Source organism: Mandrillus leucophaeus, unplaced genomic scaffold (genome assembly GCF_000951045.1).
Source record: "Mandrillus leucophaeus isolate KB7577 unplaced genomic scaffold, Mleu.le_1.0 Scaffold1186, whole genome shotgun sequence".
Classification (NCBI taxonomy): Eukaryota; Metazoa; Chordata; class Mammalia; order Primates; family Cercopithecidae; genus Mandrillus; species Mandrillus leucophaeus.
Window position 1 is genome coordinate 129,271 of NW_012100165.1, and position 15,632 is coordinate 144,902.

At 48.4% G+C, this 15,632-nt stretch overlaps 1 protein-coding gene across 3 annotated transcripts in view; it reads right to left on the reverse strand.

The window, feature by feature from the left end:
• Nucleotides 1-11,791: 11,791 nt before the first annotated feature.
• LOC105528812 (chromosome unknown open reading frame, human C1orf131) overlaps nucleotides 11,792-15,632 on the reverse strand; it is a 26,300-nt gene continuing 22,459 nt past the window's right edge. For all 3 annotated transcript variants that reach the window (XM_011965731.1, XM_011965720.1, XM_011965710.1), the window contains 4 exons: nucleotides 15,015-15,110; nucleotides 14,781-14,867; nucleotides 13,512-13,564; nucleotides 11,792-12,449 (listed from right to left, as the gene is read on the reverse strand). In XM_011965731.1, coding sequence (XP_011821121.1) covers nucleotides 12,311-12,449; nucleotides 13,512-13,564; nucleotides 14,781-14,867; nucleotides 15,015-15,110 — 375 coding nt within the window. In that variant the 3' untranslated portion in view covers nucleotides 11,792-12,310. The remainder of the gene's footprint in view (nucleotides 12,450-13,511; nucleotides 13,565-14,780; nucleotides 14,868-15,014; nucleotides 15,111-15,632) is intronic.

Sequence of the window (15,632 nt, forward strand, 5' to 3'; positions counted from 1 at the left end):
CTCCGCTCCAGCTTGGCACTGCGCCTGTGACACTGACATTCACAGGCAAAATGCCCACCATTCTCACTAAGCTCAAATAACCCACAAAAGCAGGATATGCAAGTCATGGGTACAACCTGGCAGCGTGGAATGTCATAGAAACATTTTCTTGGGGGCACGGGGAATGGGTCCACGGGCCATGCTCACAGCTGCCACTGTCAGTGGCAAAGGCGGGTACGTGTGTCACCCTTATTCCACCCAGACGTTACGAACGCTCCCCAAGAAGGACCTTTCTCAAGGGAGTCAGCATTCGGGCTTCATGTCTGTGTTTCCTGCCAGCTGTTTTCAAAGCTTGTCTTTTTTTGGAGGGAGAGGAAGATAGACTTTGAGACTGGCCTCCTGAGAGTGGCAGTCAGGAGCTGTGCTGTAATCCCACACCCCGGGTGTTGGCCCTCCGTGGGGACCCTGCCTCCTCAGAGTCCCAAGACTGCAGATTCTCATCATGCTGAGAAAGTTATCTTCTAGCTTCTTGGTCCTAGAGTCTTTAGTAGTGCCTGCCACTTGCAGACCCAATGCAGGATTGATAGAAAGGGATATTAATCATTCTTGCTAGACTTTTGCCTCTCTAACTGAAGTGTTGAGAACCTTTTAAAATGGCTTCCTTTATTAGTCAGCCAATTGTGTTCTCTCTCTCTCTTTTCCTCCCTCCTTCATTTCTTCTCCCTCCCTCCTTCTCTCTCTCTCTTTTCTTCTCTCCTTCCCTCCCTCCTTCTCTCTCTTTTCTTCTTGCTCTCCTTCCCTCCCTCCTTCAATCTCTTTCTTCCTTTCCTCCTTCTCTCTCTTTCTTCCTTTCCTCCTTCTCTCTCTTATTTTCCTCCATCCCTGCCTCTCTTTCTTCCATCTTTCCCTCTCTTTCCCTCCCTCCTTCTCTCTTTCTGTCTCCCACATACACACACACATCCCCCCCCGCACACACACATACAACAGTCTCCTAAAATTAATTCACTCAGTTCTTAGTTCTTAAATCCACGTGAAAACACAAGAATTTTAACAACTATGTCAGACGTCTTCACCTGGTGGTGGCTCCTTTCTGAAACTGGCAACCCAAGAAGTTAACTGAAAACACATCCAGATTGCTCTTCTGAGCAGAACCACTCTCAGACTCATAAGCATTTAAGATGGCCGACCCTGGGAAAGCCTCTTCTAGTCAGTCCACCCTATTGTCGTTATGAAAGCATCATGACACAAGTGGCCCCTGTGGCAGGCAGGGACGGCTCTGCCCTGATGCGGTGGGCGGGATCTCTGGGGAAGGCAGAAAATAGAAGAGCAATATCAGGTACCTTGTCTCCCAGCTTCCCACTGTGAGACTGGGTGTGCCGAGTCTGACCTGCCAGGGCGGGACTCTGGAAACACCAGGCTTCTCCCTTGAGATCCACATTGAGTCATCCACACCTCTCAGAGACAGCTCACGACAGGGGTTCTGAGCCTGCCGGGCTCTTGTTCCCAGGGAACCCTTCCTCTCCTCCCTCCTCTCATCTTCCCAGTCACCTGCCACCTCCAGCTCTACCTGGTAGTAATATTTCTCTCTCCTTTTAAAAAGAATATATTTTGTCAAGCATTTTATTTCTGAGGCTGAGAAGTGACTTGTCAATTTGCTGGACTGGATTTTTATAAAAACTCGCCCCGTACACCGGCACCGACTGTGCGTCCTTGGTTCTGCCTTCCTGTTCAGATACCACGCCTGCTTTCTGAGTAACCGCCTGCCAGAGCCATGCAGTTCCCCTGCCTCCACTCAGCAGGCCCGACAATCCTACCTCAAAGCTCACGCTCTTGGTCTGCAAGGCCGCCTGGTCCGCTGTCTCTGCGATGTGGCCAGCAAGGCCAGCTGCCCCGTCTGCAGGAGCTGCTTGGTGCTGTGTTGCAGCCTCTGCTGCAGAGCCTGGGAGCCATCTGCTTCGTGGAAGTCTAGGTCTTGCCTCTTCCTTGTCATCTCACCAAGCAGTTTCTGGATCTCCTCCTCCCATCCCAGAGCCCCATCCAGAGCCCTTGGAGGTAACATACAAGACCTAGGACCCTGTGTGCTTGCCCACACCGCTGCCTCTGTCTCCCATATCCCTGCAGCTTCATCCTTAGCCATAGCTCTGGGTGGCCATGGCTTGGAGCATGGAGAAGATCCCTAAAGATTGAGGATGAAGAGCAGTCACCACTTTCCTAGGGCTGAGGAAGCTATCAGCTTTGGGAAGTGTCTAGCTGCCTTCTGAAAAAAACAGACCTACACCCTGCCCCCAGAATGAGAGTGGGCTACGCAGGGCTGCCTGGTGACAGCGGCTTCTCACAGGGGAGTCCCGGGGAAGGCTGTGGAGCCTCCACCGTCACCACAGCCCGGGTCACCAGGGGACACCAGCTCTGCAGAGGAATCGCCCATCACTGGAGCACAAGCTGCCTGGAGCTACCCTGAACCTAACTCCTTTGAAGGAGCAGCATCCAGGTCAGGAGAGAAGTGGAAAGTGCAGGAGGGAAATGCCCACAAATCTGGTGGCCTCTTTCAGAAAAAAATTCCCTGAAGTCCAGAGAGGTGCAGCAAGGACTCCCTCCTCCCGACTGCTGCCCTGAGCTTGGGGGCTGAGAACCTCCCTTTTCTGACTCCTCCAGGAGCCCAGAAGCAATACGGCCGATGCCAGGGACGGCATCCAGCTCTCCTTCACAGACGCCTCTCCCGTCTTCAGCACAAAACACCTTCAATGTTCTGACTTCAAAGAGAAGGGCAGGTCCGTGCCACACACTTGTGTTTTTGAGGGATCAGAAAAGTGAAGAAGGAACTTATCAACTCCTCATGGCCGGGAAGGTCCCGGGTTTTGGAGTAGAAATGACAGGTCATGGAATTCTCATCCACCATCGAATTCCATAACACGTTACATCATGGTGGCATATTTGTACATAGAAATGATATCAAGATGAGGCTTTAGTTGGGCTGGCTGGGGAGTAACTTGGTGTAAATCTATCAAGCAGTTTCAGTGAAAAAGGAATTCAAAGTAGTTTTAAAATGTCGAGTTCCATTGCATTGTAAATAGTGCCTCTGTAATGTGTTCTGCAGTTGTTCTTTGCTAGTGAGCAAGTGTGGTCAAAGTGTATGCCTTTTCCTTTTAAAATTAATCTCTTCCGAAAATATCCACTAGCACCTCACTGCATACATAGCATCCCAGCTCCTAATTCCAAGCAGGGGAAGGCATTTCCCCAAAGCCTGCTTTTCCCCTCTCTGTTCTCCTTGGGAAAACAATGATTCCAATTAAAGAGGACACCAGTAATACTGACCCACAAGGTAACTGACCTAAGCACTATAAAACTGTATATAGTTCCAGGCTGCATCTTCAGCCTGATATGTACTTTGTAGTTGCAACAGTGCCCTAGGTGCCCTATGGCCCACCAAGTTTGAGGAGGGTGGTGCTTTCCGGATTGAGCCTGGGCAGGCACTGTGGAGCTCACCAAGAGAGCTGGGGGCAGGCCCACCCTCCTCTTTGTGCCCTTTCTCTCCCTCTTGGTGCCCCTGCCTCCGCCCCACCACAGCACTCTCAGGAAAGGATCAGAATGCAGGATCTTTGTGTATTTCTTCCAGGGATATTTGCATTTAAGCCTTAATTCTCACTGCAAGCGAAAGGCTTGGTCCCCCTGGGAAGGCACATTTCAGCACCAGTGGGCAGGTGGTTCAGTGTCAAGGAGGCTGTTACTGGTCCCATGGCCACCTGCTGGCTGTGCGGTAGTGAGGGAGGGTCAGTCCTTAGGGGGACTCAGCATGTGAATGCTGAAGAACACTGTTGCACAGCCTGTGGGGTGGTGCCAGGGTTTCTCAACCTCTACTGACATTTTGCGGTCAGTTCTGTACACTGTAGGATGTTTAGCAACATCCCTGGTCTGTACCCATCATCTGCCAGTAGCAACTCCCAAGTTAGGTGTGACAACCAAAAGTATCTGTAGACATTGCTAGATATCTCCTGGGGGCCTCCACAAGTTGAGAACCACCAGGTTATGCTAGTGGTTTGTCATGCGTGGATCTGCAGAGGGACTGTGGCTTTCCGGCTGCATTGTTCCAGAGAAAGCCTGTATGTGACAAAGCTTCCAGCCTTTATCTTGATACCCAAGCCCAGGATTTTCCATGGGTCTTCAGGGGGCAGGTAGGGGGAAATGGGGTGAGCCACCCCCAACAGATGCCAACCTGTTGGGTCTTGAATTTTTACTCACTGAAGATGCCCCCAGCCCGCTCCCCCTTTCCTAGAAAGCAAAACTTGTTACCTTTGTTTTCCTTGGCCACGTTTTACTGGAAGCAACAGGAACTTCTTAATGGGTTTGTGGCCCTCAATTGGTTTTTTAAAAAATCTAACAGATGTTATTGGCAAATATTCAAGATGGTGATGCTGGAAAATTTCAGGACTTTTCTTTTGCAAGTGAGCCGGTAGCTGTGTTTGTTGATCGCATTCTTGGCAGTTCCTCCCGGAAGATCAAAGGATCCTGCAGCTTTAACTGTATCTGGGCTGTAAAAATATGAGGGCAGGTTTCGGGTAGGATGTACTGATCAGACACCAAGTTCAGCCCTCAGTTACTTCCCTCTCTTAACCTGGTGTGAATAGTGATTCATGGTATGGGTGGGGGCCAGTCTCTTATCCTTTCTGTGCCTCAGTATCCCCGCCTGAAATGGGACTAGTCATACTAACCTACCTCCTCTGATGTATTGTGAGGATTACAGAATAACATTTTTAAAGAAAAAAAGTGCAGTCTTTCACCTCTGGCATCTCAGCTAATGAGTCCCATTCAGTGAATCACACCTGTCAGGGGGGTGGATTCCAGTGTTCTCTGACCAGTGTCTTCCATCCAAGCCTCCTTGTGACCAGGGCAAGGAGCTGCCTGGCCTCCAGCGCGAAAAATAGACCTTTAAGACAGATTTCCTATGACCACAGAAAGTAACACCCCATATGTTTCCGTTCCCAGCGAGGCCTGTTTGAACAGTGCTGTGTGTGTGCTGTGAACAGGCTGCCTGTCAGCAGTCTCACTGCTAGGCTTCAAGGCCTCTGCGTGCAGAAGCCCCTTTAAACCAAGGAAGGACACTAACCCAGGCCTCTGCCTTCTTTGTTAGCTAAGTTCTGGTATCTAAGGGGTCTCTTAACTCATAGCTTGTCTCCTTTGTTTCGAGGGGTCTCTGCAGTGTGAGTGGGTTTGAAATCCAGCATGGATAGTGGGAAGAGATGCAACTGAGCCGAAGTTTTGAAGGCTGGTTGGGCTAGTGGGTCATCATGTCACTTTCAGATGACTGATGACCACTGAGCCTTCACCAGCACGAGCTATGCAGGTTGGGGGAGGCCCTGGCTTTTTCAATGATTGATGTTGACATGAGTCAGGAGCTGAGAGTTGAGATCTCCAAGGAAGTCTCGTCCGGAGCCATCGCTCTTCTCTCAAAGAGCACAGTCCTGGGGAAGGCCTAGGGACTTGTGGGCCAGTGATGCAGGCACTGCAGACCAGCCAGGCCCTCGGGTAAGGCTCTGAGGAGAGGCCAAACCCAGGCTTCAGGTTCGGGAAGGTGACCGCTTGCAACTGCGGTAGCAGGAACGTGTCAGGTGCTTACTGGGTGAGACCCAGCCCGGGAAGCCTCTCCAACTCCTCCTAGCCCTGGAAACCGGACATCCAGAGCCCCAGGCTTTCTTGGCACCCAGAGGAAGCAGGGAGAGGGCAAAGCAGCAAACGTTCAATGCATGATGTAGGATTGCTGCCTTGACACTAAGCTGTTGTATTAAGCATGAGAGGTGTTTGTTTAACGTTGGCAAAGGGATTTAACAAGAAACAAAAAACGTCGTGTCCTTGTTTTGACTGCCGACAGAACTCCCATTTTCTTGCCTTTCTTTATCCCCATTTCTCCTCCTCCCTCCCCCTCCCCCATCGCACCCACTTTCGGTCACTCGTTGTTGGTATTTGGTGGCAGCTCTTGGTCCTGTTGCTGTGGATGTTCCACTGAAAACACGGGGGGTAGGGGGGAGTGGTAAGGAAAGCAACTTTTTTCTAATTTTTGTATTGGTATCCACAAGCGTTTGTATTTTTTGAATTGCAAACACTGTGTTTTCTGGTCTTTGGGGGTTGGTTGAACTTTCTGTATTACCTTTTGGAAAACCTGAGTTTTACCACAGTCTTAAGCAGATTTGAAATAAATTCTTTTGACACTGCCAACAACAGAGGGACAAGGTGTGGTCTGTAATTCCTGCTCCGAAGTCAGGTCTGCCTTTTTCCAGACTGGCCCTGACTGCCCACCAGACAGGGCAGAGGCTACAGGAGGAGAGGACACACGGTCTCTTCCCGCAGTGGGGCTGGGGGTTACTAAGTAGCAGGGTCAACGTGGTTCTGCTTCGCGTGCCCAGGAAATCTCAGGGTGATTACATATGACTCTAAACTAGGCTGGGTGCTGTGGCTCAAGCCTGGAATCCCAGAACTTTGGGAAGCCAAGGCGGGCAATCACTTGAGGCCAGGAGTTTGAGACCAGCCTGGGCAACATGGTGAAACCCCATCTCTACCAAAAATACAAAAATTAGCTGGGCGTGGTGGTGCACCTGTAGTCCCAGCTACTCAGGAGACTGAGGTGGGAGGATCGCTGGAGCCCAGGAAGTCAAGACTGCAGTGAGCCATGATTGTGCCACTGCACTCCAGCCTGGGTGACAGAGCAAGAGCCTGTGTTAAAAATAAAACATAGCCACGCAGGGTGGCTCACGCCTGTCATCTCAGCCCTTTGGGAGGCTGAGGTGGGTGGATCACCTGAGGTCAGGAGTTTGAGACCAGCCTGACCAACGTGGTGAAACCCTATCTCTACTAAAACGATACAAAAATTAGCTGGGTGTGGTGGCACACGCCTTGTAATCCCAGCTACTCGGGAGGCTGAGGCAGGAGAATTGCTTGAATCTGGGAGGCGGAGGTTGCAGTGAGTAAAAATCGTGCCATTGTACTCCAGCCTCAGCAACAAGAGTGAAACTCCCTCTCCAAAAATATAAAAAATAAAAAATAAAATAAAATAAAAAAATAAAAATAAACCAGAAGGCCCCACCACAAACAGTGGGAAGGTCATAAAATTCATTTTTTCAAGAGGGAACAGGGCTGGAGATACATAACAGTTACCATGCGGTTAAGGTCCATTCGTGAGTGCAAAGTAGATCACGGGTTCCGCGCAGAGATCTGCGGAAAACATCCCAGCGAACCGGTGAGCATCAGGGAGACTCACCTGCCCCTTCAGCTACACACGCCGAGGCCAGACATGCCTGACCTGAACTCTGTCCTTTGCTGCTTTCTCACCTCATGATCCTCAAGAGCAGCCGTCTCACATGGCCCCTGACAGCCCCTAAGACCAGTTACCTGTGGGAAAACCGAATGGGCTCAGCTGAGTAGGAGGCAGATGCAGAGATTAGAGAGCCAATGTTTCTCAGGGCAAGCTCTTGGGATCAACCCTCATGGAGGCCCAGGGAAGGAAGCAGGATTGGATGGAGGGAGATATGGAGCTATGCGAAACCCACAAAGGCCTCAGCTAACTCCACTCTGGAGTTGTCCTGACTTGGGATGAGAGGACTGGACTTTAACACCCTCCCATGGATCATTCATCGACTGTGGGTTCCCCTGGCAAGAGGATGAGGCAGTCCCTGCAGAGGGCGGGCAGCTGAGGCCTGTTTTCCCTAACCACTCTCAGCAGCTGAGGGAATAAGTCCTTCACCCATGAAAGGGAATCCAGTGGGACATTACAGTGCCCACCACAACCCAACACAGTGCCAGGTCTGTGTTTCAGACAGTGTGGGGAGAAGCCCTTCCAGAATTCCACCGACCCATGCTTCTAAGAGGGAGCTAAGCGTGGTGGCTCACACCTGGGCACGGTGACTCACACTTGTAATCTCAGCATTTTGGGAGGCCAAGGCGGGAGGACTGCTGGAGGCCAGGAGTTTGAGATCGGCCTGGGTAACACAGCAAGGCCCTGTCTCAACTAAAAAATTAAAAAATTAGCCAGGCATGGTGGTGCTTCATGCCTGTAGTCCCAGCTACTCAGGAGGTTGAGGTGGGAGGATTGCTTGAGCCCAGGATGTCGAGGCTGCCGTAAACTGCCATCATACCACTGTATTCCAGCCTGGGTGACACAGCAAGACTCTATCTCTGGAAAAAAAAAAAAAGGAAAGTCAGTGGAACCAACTACGTTCCCTGTCACTGTCACTGGCCTCAGAGCTGCAACTGCACTATCTGCCTCCTGTCCAAGAGATTCCAGATTCACTCTTGGTGAGTGTCTCTGCTGACCTTGGTAGCTTATCTGCTGGTGTGATCCAGATAAGGATCATCCCTGGGGGGGTCTAAGCCTTAGGTCATGGGGCCCCTCTCACTTCAGGATTGCTGCGCTTGTCTAGTTACTATCAAAATCGGATAAGGTCAGTGTCCAGAGATGCCCGAGTGGATGACAAGGATGCAGACAGGCTCCTCCTGGCCTCTCTGTGCGACAGCAGCCTTGCTTCCTCTGGAGAGTCCTGGTCAGTCAGCCCTGCAAGGTGCTGGCTCTTCTTGCCCAGACAACAACCACAGCTAATGATTCAGTGGAATGCCGTGTGCCCTGCTCCCCTCTTTGGGAAACAGCGTCACTAAGCACACAGAACCAAGAATTGTGGGAACAGGAATCCCAAGTTCCCCAAGTGGGTCCTTGGGAGTCAGTCATTTCATGGGGACACAGCACCTTCTAAGTGTAATGGCTGTGCTTAGGGTGATTTAAGGCATAAACTGCATTCCGGCAGATGCCACCTCCTCCTCACAGGCGCCTCTGAGATGGCACCTCAGCTGCACCTGCACCCGGCCTCCCCCTCATTCCACCAGACCAGCAGTTTAGGATCATGGGCCCCGGAACACGCACCTGTCTTGCACCTCCTTAGCTGCCAAATAGGTCTCTTGGTTGGAAGCAGTGTTGTCCTGTGGAACCTGCTGCCAGGTGACAAGCAAACACTGTGTATGCCCTTAGGCTACTGGAGCTAGTCGGGCCCTGTGGGCAGGAAAAGAAAACCTTTGACAGGAATAGGTATTTCTATTCATCTCAGGATGTCTGAGTCCTCCTGAGGACTGGAGCCGGAGCTTGAAGGATAGATAGGTTTGGAACATAGAATGTTCACACCTGATGCCAAGTGACCCTGTGGCCGGAAGTTCCATCATGGGCCTGGTCCTGTCAGACCTGCTGTTGTACAAAGTTGGGTGGACCCTGAGGTCATCCATCGGAGAGAAGGGGAGCAGTCATCCTAGCTGAGAAAATCCAGCAAATGATAACAGCACAATTGCAATGTTGGGAGCAGCCAGGCCACCAGCTGGTGGGCGAAGTGGGTGGGCAGTGCTGGGAGGGTGTAAGAGGTGGTGATATGGAGTGGAACTTTGCTTTTTTTCCCCTTAGGCTGATAACAGTCTAATGCTTCCTTTCACCATCGGTCCAAACGAGGCAATAAATGATTAAGGTAAGAGTTTCCACGGTTACTGTAATGATGCTTTTCTACTTTGTCAGCAGAGGAATCGGGCTCTGTAGCCAACTCCTGGCAAATTCAGCTCGTCCTAAGACTGAAGTTCTGGAGGCATCCCCGTCCAGCCCCTTCACCTCACGCAATCCTGGCCAGCCACCGTGCTAATGTAATGTGCGCCACAGAGCACGTTGAACTGAGCCATGCAGATGCATGTATGGCTGGGAAGCAACCCCACCCAGGGGAAAATGATAGCATAAAGGAGGCAGAGAGTGCATGTTTGCCCTGGACGCTGAGACCCTGATCCCTTCCCTGGCTGGCTACTGCAAGAATCTTGGTCATGGCCCTGTCTTCCTTTGGATGCCCTTTTCATTGTCACTTTTCTCTGCTGCTAACCTTGCTAGGGGAAGCCTTACCAAATGGAAATAAGAGCATGGCCTGAAACTTGATCTTCAGTCCTTAAAATACAGGTATGGTTTATGCTGTTAGCCCCTAAACCTCTAAGTGTTTCCAGAGCACCCAGTGGTCAAAAACCTGTTCCTTAAATATTTACAGGTAAATTAAAAAGTTGCCAGACATGGTGGCTTGTGCCTGTAGTCCTAGCTACTCGGGAGGCTGAGGCAGGAGGATCGCTTGAGCCCCGGAATTCAAGTCCAGCCTGGGCAACATATTGTCTCAAAAAAAAAAAAAAAAATGTTTTAAGTAAAAATAAAAACAAGCTTAGTAATTTACACCTGGAATTTGTATGCTATTCCAAAATGGACTACTCTGGGACTGTGGTCCACAGTCAGGCCAAGTGCTCAGTTGTCTGAGCCACGATGGCTCATGAGAATTAGGTCTCCCTTCGTCTCCAAAGCTGAAGATGAGGAGTTAAACTAATCTGGGAGCCATTCTCATGGGTCATTGCCAGCTCCTGAGATTTTTCCTAGTGTTTTCTGTCATGTTTGAGATCTTCTACACCTTTTTAGAATTACTTACAGCCAAAATATATATCCTAATGAATAATGCCTTTCAAAATAAACCTGGAAAACAAACCACTCATTCCAGTTTTGCTGGCATTGTTCCAAACATTTTGCAAGTTCCTCATTTGTCAGTGTCTTCAGAGACAACACAAAGTCACATAACAAAGTGAGCCATTTATACCTGATTTTTGGACCAAAACATTATCATTCACTAGGCTAGGATCAGAATTTTTTGGCAATTAAAGAAAAAAAAAAAAAGGCCAGCCAGGCACAGTGGCTCACGCCTATAATCCCAGCACTTTGGGAGGCCGAGGCAGGAGGACAGCTTGAGCCCAGGAGTTTAAGACCAGCCTAAGCAATATGGCAAGATGCAGTCCCTACAAAACCTCTTTTTTTTTTTTGAGACGGAGTCTCGCTGTTGCTCAGGCTGGAGTGCAGTGGCGTCATCTCGGCTCACTGCAAGCTCCGCCTCCTGGGTTCACACCATTCTCCTGCCTCAGCCTCCAGAGTAGCTGGGACTATAGGCACCCGCCACCATGCCCGGCTAATTTTTTTGTAATTTTTAGTAGAGACGGGGTTTCACCATGTTAGCCAGGATGGTCTCGATCTCCTGACCTCATGATCTGCCAGCCTCGGCCTCCCAAAGTGCTGGGATTACAGGCATGAGCCACCAGGCCCGGCCTACAAAACATCTTTTAAATTAGCTGGGTGTGGTGACACATGCCTTTAGTACCAACTACTCAGGAGGCTGAGGCAAGAGCCCAAGAGTTCAAGGCCACAGTGAGTTATGATCATGCTGGGGCACTGCAGCCTCGGTGACAGATCAAGGCCTTGTCGCTAAAAAATTAAAAACACAGGCCGAGCGTGGTGGCTCATGTCTGTAATCCCAGCACTTTGGGAGGCTGAGGCAGGCAGATCGCCTGAGCTCAGGAGTTCAAGACCAGCCTGGGCAACATGGTGAAACCCCGTCTCTACTAAAATACAAAAAATTAGCCGGGCATGGCAGCATGTGCCTGTTGTCCCAGCTACTCAGGAGACTGAGGCAGGAGAATTGCTTGAACCCAGGAAGCGGAGCTTGCAGTGAGCCAAGACCGCGCCACTGCACTCCAGCCTGGGCAACAGAGCGAGACTCTGTCTCAAAAAAAAAAAAAAAAAATTGAAGAAACAAAATTTTAAAAGCCCAAATTGTCACCATCATCGAAGACTTTTTTTTAATGTGCTACAAGATTTAAGCAAGGGCAATATCATTAAAAACATATATATGGCTGCAAAGGTGATGAAGACTCTGATAGAAATAACATTCACTTGAACGTGGGCACAAAACTGTGTGTTAAAACCATCCATTATTTAACAGTCACAGGCACATATACTACAAACGTATTTTACTTATGTAACTTCTTCCCAAGTAGATTTTATACACATGGTAGGCTAAAAATTAAAACTGCTTTTCCACAAAACTAATAAATTATCAGATTCTTGGTTCTTTCACGATATCGTAACATTTAATCATTAAAAATATTATAAGGCAATTTAATGTAAACTACTAGCATTTACAAAACAGTAAAGTTATAAAAAATTGTATTCCAGGCAAATGCACCAAATACCAGTGAACATGAAACAGGAGTGAAGTCTGCTGGAGAACATTAAAAAACAGTTTTCAGTGAGTTCACTTCATATTCATGCTGCACTGGGCCTAACGCGTTCAGCACCATGAAACAGACACTTCGGCAGCTAGAGATGTTACTTCTGTCTGACTTTTTTTCTAAAATGAAAAAGCAGTCTGTGAAATGTGTGGTAAGAACGATCTCTCTCGAGTCGCACAGGGTCCAGGGCCACTGCAGTTGACTCAGTTGTTCCCATCTTCGTTTTATCTGATAAAGTACTTCATTTGGCCACTCTGGAAGAATTTATTTTCTTGATATCAACTGGGCTCAGAATCAGTGTTCCATTTTTGAATTTTCCAACCTGTCCAATCCGTCCATTTGACAAAATACTGGGAGCGGACTTCTTCTTTTTGGATTTCCTACATTTAAAGTAAGAGAAAGGTACTATAAATAGTCTTAAACTTACCAACAAGCATCGCAGTATCACCAACCAGGCCACTGCAGTCTGGCCTGCAAATTCCTGGTTACCTGCCATGCACACCCCCTACCCCACTATGCCTTCCTGTGGTCCCTGAAACATGCCACTGCCTTCCTGCCTCGGGGCCCTCGCACTGGTTTCTTCAGAGAGGAATGTTCTGCTACCAGACCTTTCCAGGCTGCCCCTCTTCTTTGTTCAGTTCTCAGCTCCCATGTCACCTCCTCAGACTAATTTCCCAGCTCACCCCCTCCCTGTGGTTTTCTTTCACAATGCGCTCTTTCAACTTCTCTACAATACTTGCCAGTACCTGATATCATCTTACTTATCCATTTGTATGTTTTGGGGTGTTTCCCTCCCTACAGTGAAGCTCCTCAAGGGCAGGGATATCTTTAGTGTGATTACAGCTGTACACCAACACCTAAGGCACCTACATGCCTGGCACAAAGAGGCATTCAACAGACAGAGATCGGTGGCCAGAACAAATGACCATTTTACAGCACATACAAGTGCAGTAGGAGCTCAAGAAAACAGGCTAAGACAAAAAGAGTCCGTTCTGAAACAGTAACTCAGAGAGAGAAAAAGGCACTTGAACTAAAGCTAAGAAACAAGTATAAAGCAACGCAGTCAACATCCCTTATTCATAATTACGGTGCTCTATCTTACGTGGTATGTCGAAGAGCAGGCAATACAGACCCAGACTATGCTGCTGTAGCAGCACTCTTAGAACAGAAATCTTTTCTTGGAAATGTAAACTGCAGCTTTTCCACTAGTCACTTGGAGTGTCGGTGAAAAGTGGGAGATTGGAGAAACTTCCTAATTCAGTTCTCAGGCAGTTGTTTCATCTTGCACAATTTACTAAATCCTACTTTGATGAGGATAAATGAGAGACAGTGAAGCACTCTAATGGGCTAGCAACACCACACACATTCAAGGCATCCTTTTCAGAACTAATCAGTAGGTTCACCCAGATTGTTCAACCCCAGGGCCTGATAAAATCACTCACCTGTCCTCCTGTCCTTTCCTCTTCTTTTTCTTGAAAATATCTGTTTCTTGGGCCTGATTTCAGAATTTAAGATCATATACACATCAGTAATGAATAATGGGATTCAAATAAAGGCAAGAGGTTTGTGACCAAGTCACTGAGATACCATTTTTAATATTTCTTTCAAGTGGGCATATTAAACATAACAATCTCAAAGTTTTACCCTAAAACCCTTTCAAGAATGTGAAAGGCTGGGCCTGGCGTGGTGGCTCATGCCTATAGTCCTAGCACTCCAGGAAGCCAAGGCAGGAGGATCACTTGATCCCAGGAGTTCAAGACCAGCCTGGGTAACACAGCAAGATCCCGTCTCAGTTAGAAAGAAAAAGAAAAAAGAATGTGAATGGCTAGTCCAGGTAAGACTAATAGTCTTACACTGAAAGCTCAAATCTTCCATTTTAGGTGAAAGGTAGAAAGTGTAACATCTATTCCCCTTGTGGTTTTTCATAGGCCCTTGTGTTGTATACAAGGTTATACAATGTAAAATGCAAAAAAAAAAAAAAAAAGAAAACAACAAAAAAAACTAAGGATAGAAGAAAGATCAAAGTAGCCTGCATTATTGGAACAGGATTGCTATAGTTTGGATATGTGACCCTCCAAACCTCAGGTTGAAATTTGATCCCAACATTAGAGACAGGACCTAGTAGGAGGTGTTTGGGTCACGGCAACGGATCCTTCATGAATGGCTTGGTGCTGTCCTCATGGTAATGAGTGAGTTCTCCCTCTGTTACTTCCCATTTCCCATGAGAGCTGTTTGTTAAAAAGAGCCCAGCACCTCTCCACGCTGCTGCTTCGCTCTTTCACGTCTCGCTCTTGCCATGTGATCTCTGTACACATGGGCTTCCCTCTGCCTTCCCTCATGAGTGGAAGCAGCTTCAGACTCTCACCGGAAGCCAAGCAGATGCCAGTGCTATGCTTCCTGTGCAGTCTGCAGAACTATGCTCCAAATCAGCCTCTTTTCTTTATAAATTACCCAGCATCAGGCATTCCTTTACAGCAACACAAACGGACTAAGACAAGGAGTTTGCTATTTCAAGGCAAACCTTGCATGTAAGTATGCCAGATTACTTGGCTGGTATTACTAAACAGAACTAACTTGAAGAAGTGGAGAGCATGGGATCTTTAACTCTGATGCTTCGTTGCTCTCCAAGCAGCGGCTTCCGGCATTCCACTGTGTCAAAGAGCATCCATCTCCCCATTCTAGCTGAATAAAGGACAGACTATCACACCTACCAGTCTCTTTTCTTCTTCCTTTGCTGCCTTTTTTTCTTTAATTTGCTCCTGTAAAACCTTGTAATTCACATAACTCTTCTTAGGAGGCTGTAATGAAAGAACAAGGAAACAAACCATCATATTTTATTCTGCAAAAATGTGCCAGTGTCCCTTGCCCTGACTTGCTCTTGGCTTTCCTTGCTCTTGCTTTTTTGGCATGTTGTCTGGTGATGAAAGGTAGCAGCAGCCCCTCACCTTAGCGCCCAACATAATGGCACGTTCCTGTTCCAGGATTCTCTCCTTTCCTTTTCCATAACCAGTGATCCCAAAGCGGTGCACTTCCAAACGAGCCTGCGGACACAAAGCACACTCAGACGCAAGTGCGTTCCAACAACTCCCAAGAAAAAAAACATATTGCCAGAAGTAATGCATTTCAGATCCACTGCTCTGTAATAACAGCGCATAGGAATAATAACTCCACTGTTGTGTGGTCAAAGGAGCTCTATGGAGGCTCTCCTACCACATACCATCTCCCACAACATCTTTCTCCCATATTTTTCCTTGGAGACAGGGTCTTGCTCTGTTTCCCCCCACCGCCCCACGATGGAGTACAGTTAAAAAGAGGCGTGATCATGTCTCACTGCAGCCTTGACCTCCTGGGCATGATTTCCCTAGTAGCTAGGACTCTAGGCACGCACCACCACACCCAGCTAATTCTTAAAAAGTTTTGTAGAGAACAGGTCTCACCATGTTGCCCAGACTGGCCTTGAACTTCTAGGCTCAAGTGATCCTCCCACCTCAGCCTCCCAAAGTGCTGGGATTACAGGTGTGAGCCACCGTGCCTGGCCCTCTCCCATGGTTTTTTTTTTTTTT